The 12,467-nt window shown below is 53.6% G+C and overlaps 1 protein-coding gene across 1 annotated transcript in view; it reads left to right on the forward strand.

Annotated features, from left to right (window-relative positions):
* TMEM178B (transmembrane protein 178B) overlaps positions 1–12,467 on the forward strand; it is a 395,863-nt gene that overhangs the window by 117,372 nt on the left and 266,024 nt on the right. Inside the window, 1 exon segment of the mRNA XM_062197632.1 lies at positions 982–1,095. Coding sequence (XP_062053616.1) covers positions 982–1,095 — 114 coding nt within the window.

Raw genomic sequence — 12,467 nt, forward strand, 5'->3', positions numbered from 1 at the left:
GAGTATTTTGATAACCTGACTAGCAAAGTGTGCCTTGACAATTAACAAGCTCCTCTAAAGGTCTTATTGGACCAGGTCTTGAGTTAGTTAGGAGACCACAAGTTAGCCCAAGAAACCTGGAAAGAAACTGGTTGAAAGCAACACAGTTTGATTTGGGGGCTTTGCGCTCAGAGGTAAGGTTGGGGAACGCCTGCTTTCTTTTACTGCAGCCGAGTACTGAATTTTTTTACTGAGTAATTTATAAATACAGGTTTGACTCCTGGCCTGGAGGCTAGGGAGGTCAAGGCCAGGCAGCTGCATCTGGGGAGGTCCTTCTTGTGGGTGGTGACTCTGCAGGCATCATGTTGTGGTACAGAGTGTCATAGCCCAGGTCCCACCTCTCCTGAAAAACTCACGTCCCATTGGCTTACCAACTCCCTCAATGGCCTTGTTTAACCTTAGTTCATCGCAACCATGACACTTCCAAATGCCGTGGCTGGACTGCCTGTTTCCACCGTGTTAACACCTTACAATGAGCAGGAAATTCCAACATGAATTGGGGTAGAGAAACCCCACCCCCAGCAGGGAGCATGGAGGAAAGGGCAGAATTCGTTCCACTCCCTTCTCACCATTCCAGGAGGCTGAGTACCAAAGCACAGATGACTTCTAGGACTAGTGCTTGCCCTGGGTGGGACCAGCCATGTGCTTCTTGTCACCCTCCCACTCTTGGCTTGAGTGGACTTCCCTAAGAAGGGTAGACAACATGGCTACTACTGCTTACTGAGCTGCCGTCAGCCTAAACCGGCTCTTCCCACCTCTGCATGATCCCAGAGATGTGTTATTTTAAATTAAATCAATTCTGTTCTACTCTCTTGTAGACCTGCTGGGCACCCACAGGTCCAATGGGAAACAAGTCCCTTTTTCCAGGATGGGAACATGGGTCCCAGAGCTGCTCTGTATGGGGTGGTGGCCTCATTAACATTTGTGTCCTGTCTGTTTCAGGAGAAATTGAGAGATGCACTTACATCAAATACCACTACTCCTCAGCAACCATCCCCAGGAACCTCACTTTCAACATCACGAAGACCATCCGTCAGGACGAGTGGCACGCCCTGCGTAAGTGCACCTGAGTGGCTTTGGCTGTGACTGTGCCGTGGCGTCCCATTGGAGGGCTCGGCTGACGGGAGGGTCCTACTTGTGAGATCTGTGCACAGGCTTCTAAAATGCCAGTATCTGTGAGTCACAGTTGCCTCCAGAGGTTTTGATTGCATTGTGGATTTGGGGAGTTGGCTTCTTAAAAAAAAACAAAACAAAACAAAACAAAAAAAACAAAAAACCAAAGCACTAGCAGGTAGACAAGGATATAATTTGAGATTTCACCTACCTGAGTGAACCAGCTCTTGGGACTGAATTCCAGCACGTCTCCAAGTTGCTTCCAGTATAGTTGTGGCAGCCTATTGATCCTTAGTGTTGACATTGGTGAAGGGTGATACCAGCTGGTGGTTGCAACCTTCGGTGAATTGGGGATTTGCAGCCAGAGTCAGGGGTGGGGGTGGGGGGAGTCACAGGGGCGGGATCTGGCCTCAACTTCCAGGTCTCTGTTTCCCATCTAACAGTGGGCGTTAGGGCTGTGGTTTGCGTGCGATTGCTTGGCGAGGGTCAGAATATCTGTGTTGGATGATTAGGGGAGTTCTGGCTGGGGATCCCCAGAGGCTTATGTCAGAGAGGGGACTTAATGCGCACCCCAAGTTTGTTGGCTGTTTCTCTTGTGCTCTGTGGGGACCACTACCTGTCTGAAGCAGGCTCCTTTGTTGCTGGCACACTTCTGGGACACCTCCTTACTGTCTTGAGCTCCATGCCGCCTCCTTGTCTTTGTCACATACTCCTAGTCCATCTTCTGTTAAAAATGGAGTGTCTCAAGGCTAAGGTGCAGTTCCCATATACATTCAAATGAGGGTTCTTTTGTTGTTTGCTGGTAAGTATCCCTTTAATGGGTAAACTTTGAGGAAGGCAGCTGTTGGGGGGACATCTTTCTTTTCTTTGTTATTACCTCATTTCCTTCTGTGTATATTGGGCCCACCAGGTGTAGCCCGCATTTTGGGTTAAACCAAATAGAACAATCGTTCATTAATTTCCGAAAGACTGGTCGCTACTAAATGCTGTGGCCCCAAGATGACAGAAGTGGAGGAGGCGACGGCAAGATGAGCCAGCATGAACCTGACTGTTGCCCCACAAGCCAGGGACAGCGTGTGGGGACAGAGCGCCTCGCCAAGCATTCTACACGCTCACCTGGTCTTGATGTGACGTTTGCCTCGGAGTCACCAGTAATCGGGGCCATTAATTCCTTTTTGGAGGTCGACATCTAAGAACTCAAGTATAGCAGTGTATGGCAGTCACTGCAGATTTCCCACAAAGCACTGCTCCAAGGATGGTCAGTTAGTAGGAGCCTAAAAGAGATGGTCCAGATGCAGAAGTCCTGCAGACAACCTCGCGAGTCTCCCTCACGTTAGGGGTCGTTGCAGAATCAGAACCTAAGGAGGAAGTCGCTGACACGTTGGCTGGGTTCGCAGGAACCCAGCTTCTCTGTACAGGGACAGAGTGGCTGCTGAGGCCTCTGGGAGCTCTCGAGTCTGGGGGCGGGGAGGGTGGGGAGAGGAGAGAGGCAGTCACACAGTAAATAATTACAAGCCGATGTGATAATTACAGTAAGGAGGGTTGCTGTAAGCAATTAAGTGAGTCGGTGGAAATTTTTCAACAGAACAGTTATTTTAGTGTGAATTGTACAGATACTTCAAGGGGAACCTGGAAACGCGTCTGTCTGTCCTTGCCGTAAATATCTGGAACTCAAAGTGATTCCCCATAGAGGCATCCTTCGAAGCGTGTCACACGGCAGCGGGAAAGGCGGAGGGGGAGGCTCAGGCCCGGCTGTGTGGGCTGCCTTTGAGCCCTGTGTGTCTCCCGAGCCCTCGTTCTCCAGCTGTAGTGCCGATGGGTTCTACAAATCCAGCGTGCTGCTGCCGCTGGACCTGGGGTGCTGGCGGATCTAGTTTTCCCAGACAAAAGCCTGTCAAGGATCGACTCAGTGCAGGTGTCCAGCGCCTGGTGTAGGGTGCGGCTGAGGCGACCCTTTGGTGAGGGTCCATCTGTCTCTTCCGTGAAGTCTCCTGATGGGCTAAGAGGCGGGCGGAGACCACCCCTCGGACAGATATGTTTAGCTGGGGGCAGGTTGGGCACCTGTCATGGCTGAGGCTGGGGGCACTACGTGCGAGTGGGGATGCCGGTGTGATGGAGAAGCCTAGTGAGAGTCTGTGTTAATTTCCAAAGGCCAGGTGTTGATGACGTTGGGTGGGAAGAGGGCACGGAAGCCCCTTCCAACAGTAGAAGCTGTTACTGGTTAGCAGACGCCCGAGATCAAGTGTTGGAAGTGAAAAGATGGTTGGTTATCATTTTAGGATTCGACCGTGTTATCCTGCATTCTATGATGTAGGCAATTTTTGCCAAAGTAAAAATATGACTTTTCCCTCCCTGAAATAACTTCTGGAGAGTGTGTGGACTTTGGTTAAAAACTCGCTTTATATACTTTTCATGAGGAATTTGATCATCCCCACCGATATGGAAGAGAATGTCCAAGTAACAAACAGCACAGTCTACTTAAACACTACATGGTGGGTTTTGGAGAGTTGATCCCGCCCATGGGTTACTTAATGGCTGGGCTGTGAGCTCCTTCACCTCGGGGTCAGAGGTGAACCAATGAGGCTTCCACTGGGCTCACACACCCAACTGTGAAGAGACAGCCGACTCCCAGGGAGCAAAGGTCAGAGGAGCCAACGTGTGTGTGTGTGTGCGTGCGTGTGTGCGTGTTGGGGAAGAGCAGGCGTGGTCTTCGCGAACATGGTTGGAACACTGTGTTTCCTGGGTGAGTTGGTGACAGTTCCTACCCTGGCTTGGATGGCAACTGCTGGTAAGGTTCTGCAGGCCACTGTTTTTCCGCCTCAGCGTTGGACAAGGCACCGTGCCTCCTGGAGCTGGGACCCCTGTCCTCAGCCCACCTGGGCCTGGCCCCCCACCTGGTGCAGCCCACTTGCTTTCACACCCCACTGCTGCCTTTGGTTCCCAGTGAGCCGGGTGAGTGGTCAGCACAGTGGTGAGAAGGGTGCTGTCCTGCCTTGTGGGCCCCGAGTTGTTGAACTCCTGACCCAGATCCTCCTGTTGGCTGCTGGGCCAGAGCAGGACAGGCACGTGTCACTGGCCAGGGGAGGGGACGGGCGGCCACAGGAATTGAGCGTGGAGAACGGCGCTGTCTGGACGCGCTGTCAGCTCTGATGCTGTGCGTGTGGCGGCGTCTGATCCGCGGTGCCCGGGGGAGCAGTGCTGTTTTCAGCAGCGCTGCCTCCTCTCCGTGCTAGGCCGCGCCCCACCGGCTTTTCATGTCCCACGGCTCAGTCTGAGGTGGCAGCATCTGTTTGGAGACGTCTTTATCCTCATGCAACCCCCAGGAGCCCAGAGGCTGCCCCAGGCGGCTCTGCCTTTGTTCTCCCTGTCACAGGGGTCCCTTTGGCCTGCCCTTTGGCACGGACTGTGGCCTGGACACTTGCCCAGTGGCTGGGCAGGAGCCTAGGTGGCCTGTGACGGGGACTGGACAGCCAGGGTGGGCTGTGATGGAAGAAGGAGGCCCAGCGAGCAGGCCTGGGGAACTGAGGGTGCTGAAGGGTGACAGCTTCTGGAAGAAGGAGCTGGGAGGGGCAGGATGCAGCTGGCCTTGGGCTGCACATGGCCAGGGCTCCAGGGAGACTGCTGGGGCCACTGGAGCAGCCTGCCTGAGGTCGCAGGGCAGGCACCTGCTGGACGGGGTGTGCGTGTGTGCACGTGTGCGTGTGTGCATGTATGTGTGCACGTGTATGTGTGCACGTGTGTGTATGTGTGTGTGCGTGTGCAGGTGGGGCCTCTCACCCCTGGCCTCTTGATCTGTTTGGCGAGCTCTCTGGGCAGCTCGTGCCGAGATTCCCTTGGGTTTGGAGGACCTGAGACTCAGAGGTGCATGTGAGCTTGGGTGTGCACGTTCTGCCTGGCATTTGCACGATGGAGGTTTCAACTCCCAGTTGATCGCCCCGGGCAGCGAGAACCAAGGAGCTGAAACTCCACTTCCCTGCAATCAGATCTCCCTTATCTTTCAAGGAAGCTGTTTTTTGTTTTGTTTTTTTTTTTTTGTTTTTTTTTGTTTTTGTTTTTTTTTTTTTTTTGAGGCTTCCTAACATCAGGACTGAGGGAGATTGGATGGTCACACAGCACGTTTCCAACTGACAGTGCAGAAAGAGAGCAATGACTTCCTTCCCTCCCCACCCCACTGCACACACAGACCCAGCCTCACCCAGCCGCCTGCCGCCGTCGGCTCAGGCAAACAGCACGAGCAGACCCCAGCCAAACGGGTGCCTCAGTCTCCCGGCCTTTGCCCCGCACGCAGCAGGTCGTGGAAGGAGACGGCAGAGATGGAGCTGAGACTTAGTGAGGTGAGCAGGGACGTTTCCAAGGAACTGCTACCAAGAGGGACGAGAGGTCAGAGCCCAGAACTGTCGTGGCCCCTGTCTGTTTTTGTTTTTAAAGATTTATTTGAAAGACAGAGAGGTAGAGACAGAGAGAGAGAGGTCTTTCATGCGCTGGTTCACACCCAAGATGGCTGCAATGGCAGGAGCTGGAATGGTCTGGAGCCAGGAGCTTCTTCTGGGTCTCCCACGTGGGGGCAGGGGCACAAGCACTTGGGCCATCTTCCACTGCCTTCCCAGGCCATAGCAGAGAGCTGGATCAGAAGTGGAGCAGCCGGGACTCGAACCAGCACCCATATGGGATGCTTTAACCCGCTGTACCACAGTGCCAGCCCCTTTGGGCCCCATTGGGGGAGCCGCTCTCTCCCTTTGCTTGTAGGTTAGCTCAGTCTTGGGGGAGCAGCTCCCACTCGGTGGTGTCTGGATGGAAGCCCAGCTTTCCCCTGCTCTGGTGTAGATTGTGGTACAGAACTCTTGCCTTGTGCTGCTTGCCCAAGCCCTGCCTGGTTCCCCCATGTCTGGCCTCTCCCGCCCTCTTCCTCACACTTCCCTCTTTGCAGAATGGGAGGGGCCTACCCGCGACCCAGTCCCCCTGCTGCTGTCTGGATCCCCTCCAGTCACTCCGGGTCCTGGCCGACTTTTGGGCCCCCGGTGGCTCCTCAGCCCTCCCCTCTGGCCTCGGCCTACTGGTGTTGGCCTTACGTAGGACCTTTGCCCGTGCACCTGCCTCTTCTTTCCCAATGGCCGGATCTGGCTGCGCCTCATTCAGCCTGCTCCTCTGTGACACAGCTGTTCTCCGGGCTTCCTCCCCATTCAGACCTCTGCGGCCTCCCAGCCCAGGCGTAGCCTGGATTCCTGGTCTCTCCTTGCCCAGCCCTCTCTGGTCACACGAGGGTGAGTGTTGGAGGCCAAGGGCTTGGGGTGAAACTGGCAGTAATCGTGACCACGGTAGCCACCTCTTCGCTCCCATAGCTGTGCTGCCCCAAGGGAGTGGTTTTGAGGGGTGTCCCGCCCTGGGAGGAAGGGGCTGCCGAGGGGCCTGGTCTCAGGCCTTGGTAGAGTTTGAGAACGGGAACTCGGAACCCAGCTCTGAACTTCGACTTCCCAGCTATTTTCCTTTTTGTGTTTTTGGCTGGAGTTATGTAAAACAGCCTAATGAGGTAAACATCCAGACATAGATGCTGGGTCCCCTGCCGTGTCAGCCGTCCTCGCCTAGGAGCCCAGCCAGTCTTGTCTGTAAGGCTGGCATCCGGGGGGTCATCACAACGGGGATTCACCCCTGGGCCTGGGTAGCAGCGCCTCACCGTACACTGCCCGGTAACCTAACGGCTTTGCTTTCTGCAAGCCGTTCCATGTCTTTCTGCCCCCACCCCGAACACTGTGGCCCTTTCAGGACCCCCGAGCCTGTAGTGCACAGGCTGCCCCCGGCCGTTCTCCCAGATCTGCTCTAGTGTTTCTGTAGCCAGGCAGAGTGGACTGCTTCCGGAGATGTCGCACCTACCCCAGCCCTTGCTGCAGAATGGACACCAGGAGTGGAGGTGAGGAGGTCATTGGCAGTGCGCAGGTGCCTTGAAGTCATTAACACACTTGTGGCTGTTGACCCCACCTACTTAGCCAGCAGCCTGGCTAGGAGCAGGGGTTAAAAACAGAGTGGCTAAGAGTGCAGGTTTGCCACCTTGCGGCGCCGGCACACCAGGTTCTAGTCCCGGTCGGGGCACCGGATTCTATCCCGGTTGCCCTCTTCCAGGCCAGCTCTCTGCTGTGGCCCGGGAAGGCAGTGGAGGATGGCCCAAGTGCTTGGGCCCTGCACCCACATGGGAGATCAGAAGCACCTGGCTCCTGGCTTCGGATCAGCATGGTGAACCGGCCGCAGCAGCCGTTGGAGGGTGAACCAATGGAAAAAAGGAAGACCTTTCTCTCTGTCTCTCTCTCTCTCTCTCACTATCCATTCTGCCTGGCAAAACAAAACAAAACAAAACAAGAAAGTGCAGGTTTGCTTTTGAGATAGCCTTAGGGGTGAGGGATGGAGGAGGCCTGGAGTGGAGGCGGAATGGGGTACGGTTCAGCCTTTTCCACTGAAGATGTCCGTGCGCTGGAAGAAATTTGAGAACCACTGCGCTGGTGTAACTGCAGTGTTCAAACCGTGATTCATCTGAATGTGCAGGTCCAGTTTTGTGTTGGGAATTAGCTGGGACCTGGCCTGGAGGCATTCTCTCAGCTGCTGTAGATTGGAAATTGGTTTTTTCTGGCTGAGCGTTCTGACACGGACATGGCGGAGAACTGGGCACAAGCCCACTGGCCTTCTTTGTCCACGTGTTCGTTTACTCGTTAAGTATTGATAGGGTGTCTTTCCTGTGAGGACCCCTGTGTTGGGTGCTAGAGGGGATATTAAAAGGTATTGTGCTTCCAAATTGGATGATGAATTTCCAGGTGCCAGCCAGGCAGCGGATCAAACTGCTCGCTGCTTAATGTTTATTGACAAGCTAATGCTGCCGACACGAACACCATCCGTACCTAGTTGGCAAGGATTCATTGTGGGAAAAATAAACAGCAAGATGTAAGGCAAAACTACCATACCCACAGAGGCATGGCCTGTATTTGATGGCAAGAGAGGAGCCGGGATGGTAGAGGTTCTGCGCTCTGCGGGGAGCTGTCCCAGATCTAGGTGCTGAAACGGAAGCCCAGTGTGGCCGGAGAGTCCTCTTTCCAGCAGTGTAGACAGCAGAGGTCAGCATCCAAGCAAGCTGCTGCCGTATGGAGGCGAAACAAAACCAGAAACTGCATGTTCCAGGAGGCACGGGCAGCTCGGCAACAGGGAATCTGGGTGAGGTGAAACATGGGCCTTTGGACAGACACATGCCTAGCATCAAGACAGCAGGTGTGAATGTAGTAGGTGCTCAGGGAGTTCAAGATTGCATGGTTCAATTCCTAGGGAGGAGGCTTGGCCAAAGAAAGGAAGCTCCAATTATACAAGAAAGCTTGGGTCTTAGGGAGTTAGAATAAGAAAAGAACAATGGCTAAGGAGGAGCCTGATTATCAGATCTGTGTACACGGGGCAGGAATGCAATGCCCAGAACAAGATGGGAGACCATGTGAATCAGACAGTAATCCTGAGCTGATGAGCGATGGGGGTGGAAGTTCTCCTGCTGGTTAGGTCTAGGGGGAGCGTAGGGGGGTGGTGACTGGGAACCAGGGTGGTGTAACAGAAAAGTAGCTAAGTTCTACACTGTGTATAAAGGTCCTACCAGGGTCTAGACCAGTGGCACCCTATTGTGGTATGCAGTTCAGCACCATCTGGGAACTTGTTAGAAATGAACATTCTCGGACCCCAGTCCGGATCCACTGAGTCAGAATCTCTGGAGGGGGTGGTGGTCCAGGATTCTGTGTGATTCTAGGCACATCAAGGTTTGCAGACTCTTATGTGGGCTGTGGTGACCCGAGAAGGCTCAGGGCAGGGCGGAGCATGGGTGAGCTTCGGGCAAGCGTGGCGAGCTGGAACATTACATTTAGCACAGTCTCACACAGAAGCAGGACTTTGCTTTTTGATGGTTTCTGTTTGGTGGTCGCTTTGGCAGCTCACTTTGCTTCACTGTTTCTCATTGTCGAATGAAATAGTGTGGCGGAGGTGGTAGATATCTTGCACTGTGTGTGTTCACTGGGGCTAGTGTCCAGCCTCAAACCTCTGCCTCGTGTCTCTGACGTCCTGCTTCACTCGGAGCAGGCTTTCGGCTCCACTGAACGCAGGGGACGGTGGGCTGAGATGCAGCACTGCCACTCTTGAAGTTTAGCACCCTGTGAAAGTAAGTACAATGAATCCTGGATACTCAATTACAAAACTGAGGTAGTAACACCTGCCTTGAGAGGTGTTATAAGGTTATACAAAATAATTCATGCAAAATCTCACAGTAACTCTGGAAGGTCTGATGCCAACCAACATTAAGTGCTGCTATTATTTCTGGAATGCAGGAGCTGTACCAGCGTTGAGGTCCCGTGGGGAAGTGGGGTGAGCATCGCTGACATTTCCTGCACTCTAGAACTTTCTGCTGGACTCTGTGCAGTGTGCCTTGTATGTGGCCGTGTGTGTGGCTGGGTCTGTTGGGGGTCTGCTCTGCACAGGTGTGTGGGGTGGGCGCTTGCATCCCGTGTTTTTGGTGTGGGAGTGGAAAGCGGCTGGGAGTATTATTGGCTGGCAACAATGTGGCAGGTTGTGAAAGGAGTTTCAGAGCGGAAAACCGTCAGCACTGGAGACCCTCATGGGTGACAGCTGCAGAAGCAGTCCTCTGATCCATCAGTTGTGTCCAATGGGAATGCAGCTTAGACAATAACAGGAGTCTCTGGAAGAAGATTTGTGTACCCAGTGTCTGAGAAGTAACATTTCAGAGCTTTGAAGATGAATACAATGAGGTTACATTTGTGCTGAAATTGCTTGGGGAGCCCAAAGCCAGTTTCCTAACTGCTGTAGTCCGGCCTTGCCTTCCAGGGAGGCCGTGGTCTCCAGGGTTTCCGATCAGGTCCTCTTACATTCCTGCAGTGGAAACACCTCCCAAAGGGGGGTACTGGGAGAGTGTTGGGGGATAGAAGAGGAGGGCCCAGGGCGCCAGCTGCCGTTAGGGCGGAGGGGGAGGCGGTAGAGGTGAGATTACTACAGGAAAGAGAACTTATTTTTTTCATGCTGTTTGAAAGGCAGAGAGAGAGGGCGCACGAGAGCACGTGAGAGAGCGCTAGCTAGCTCTCCTGTCCTCTGGTTTATTCCTCCAAATTCCCCCAAGAGCTAGGGCTGGGCCAGGCCCAAACTAGGAACGGGGGACTCTGCAGATCTCTCATGTGTGTGGCAGGGACTGCTGCCTTCTAGGGTGTGCATTAGCTGGAAGCTGGAATCAGGAGCCAGGACCACACTCAGGCTCTCTGATATGGGGTGTGGGTTCCCTGTGGTGTCTTAACTGCTGTGCCAAGGCCTGCTCTGAGCGCCCCTTGTGCTCTTGGCCACAGGGGCCGTCGGGTGGTGCTGACCGGATTCTGCCCTTACTGGGTTACCGTAGGCTCCAGAGTCGCGGGGAGACAGGTTGCCCTGAAGACTTCTTATACGCCTCGTGGTGGGCGCACTGTGCCTGGTCTGAACCCGCTGGCTCTGCTCTGCTGCCACACCATGGGCAGAACACGGAACCCAAGCCCTGGCTCTAGGGAAGCAGGGAGACTGAGGCATCAGATCCATGGAGTGGGTGGGAGGCCGGGACCAGATCCACAGTATAGGTCCGGGAGAGAGTGTGGGGTCAGTCAGGGACCACAAAGTGCTGCCGAGGCCATGGATTCGGCCATTGCTTCTCCATCAGCCACAGGATGCGCCCTGGGTGTCCCTGTTCATGGCCAAGAAGGGCTGCTGGCCTGCTCCCTGTACTGGCCACTGTCTTAGTGATGGGGCTGCCGGTGGAGCTGAGATGTTTGGGGAACAAGGATGAGGGTCTCTTCAGACAATCCTGGGAGCTGATCTGCCTGCCTCTCTTAGGGACTGATGTTCTCTGCTGTTTTTTTTTCCTCTTTGTCTTCCCTTGACCTTTAGCTTGGGGTTGGAGGTCGTAGTAAGCCAGGAAGCTTATGTGGCCCTGGCTCATTCTGCATTAGATTAGTTCTCATGGAATCCAGCCTTGCTCATGCAGAACTAGGGTTCTGTGTGTGCGTCTAGGTGGGTGGAGTGGAGGCAAAGCCACTGGTGTTTGTTTTGCTTTACTCTTTTTTTTTTTTTTTTGACAGGCAGAGTGGACAGTGAGAGAGAGAGACAGAGAGAAAGGTCTTCCTTTGCCGTTGGTTCACCCTCCAATGGCCGCTGCGGCTGGCACACCGCACTGATCCGAAGCCAGGAGCCAGGTGCTTCTCCTGGTCTCCCATGGGGTGCAGGGCCCAAGGACTTGGGCCATCCTCCACTGCCTTCCCGGGCCATAGCAGAGAGCTGGCCTGGAAGAGGGGCAACCGGGACAGAATCCGGCACCCCGACCAGGACTAGAACCCGGGGTGCCGGTGCAGCAGGCGGAGGATTAGCCTATTGAGCCGTGGCACTGGCCCGTCTTGTCTTACTCTTATGCATGTCTGTCAGAGGAGGCTTACATGGAAAGTTGGTATAGAATATACTTTGAACATTCTTTATTTAAATATTTATAGAAAGTTGGTATGGAATATATGGAATATAACCTGAACTTTTTTTTAAAAAAATGCTTATTTGAAAGGCAGAGTGGGGGGAGAGGGAGAGAGAGAGAGGGAGGGAGAAAAAGAGAGAGATTGATCAAGATCTTCATTGGCTGGTTCACTCCCAAGTGGCTGCTATGATCAGGGCGAAGCCAGGCTGAAAGCACGAGCCTGGGATTCCATCAGCATCCGCCACATGGGAGGCAGGGACCCAGGCACCTGGGCCTTCTTCTCTGCTGTCCCAGGCACACTGGCAGGGAGCTGGATTGGAAGTGAAGCAGCCGGGACTCTAGCAAGTGCTCTGATAACGGGGATGCTGGCGTTGCAGGCAGCAGCTTAGCTCTCTGCACCACAACACTGGCCTCAATTTGAGCATTCTTAAAGCCTTTACAGCTCAGTATTTCAGCTAGCACTGTCCAGTAGAACTTCCTGGGATGATAGAAATGTTCTATACATTGACACCACCTAATACAGTAGCCACAAGCCACTTGTAGTTATCGAGCACTTGACATGTAACTACTTCAACCAAGGAACTGACTTTCAAATTGTATTTGGTTTAAATTAATTTAAATTTACATAATCATACCTGAGCAGTGACTACCATATCAAATGGAGCAGGTCCAAACAAGCAGTCCTCATATTTCTTATACTTTTTAATTTCCAAATTGTAAACTCTTGATAAAAACACTCATACATTAGAAACAAACCTTATAGGTTTTCTGTATGCCCCAGCCATTTTCAGGGGGATAGGAGTGCCTATCTCCAGGAGTC

Source organism: Lepus europaeus, chromosome 1 (genome assembly GCF_033115175.1).
Source record: "Lepus europaeus isolate LE1 chromosome 1, mLepTim1.pri, whole genome shotgun sequence".
Taxonomy (NCBI): domain Eukaryota; kingdom Metazoa; phylum Chordata; class Mammalia; order Lagomorpha; family Leporidae; genus Lepus; species Lepus europaeus.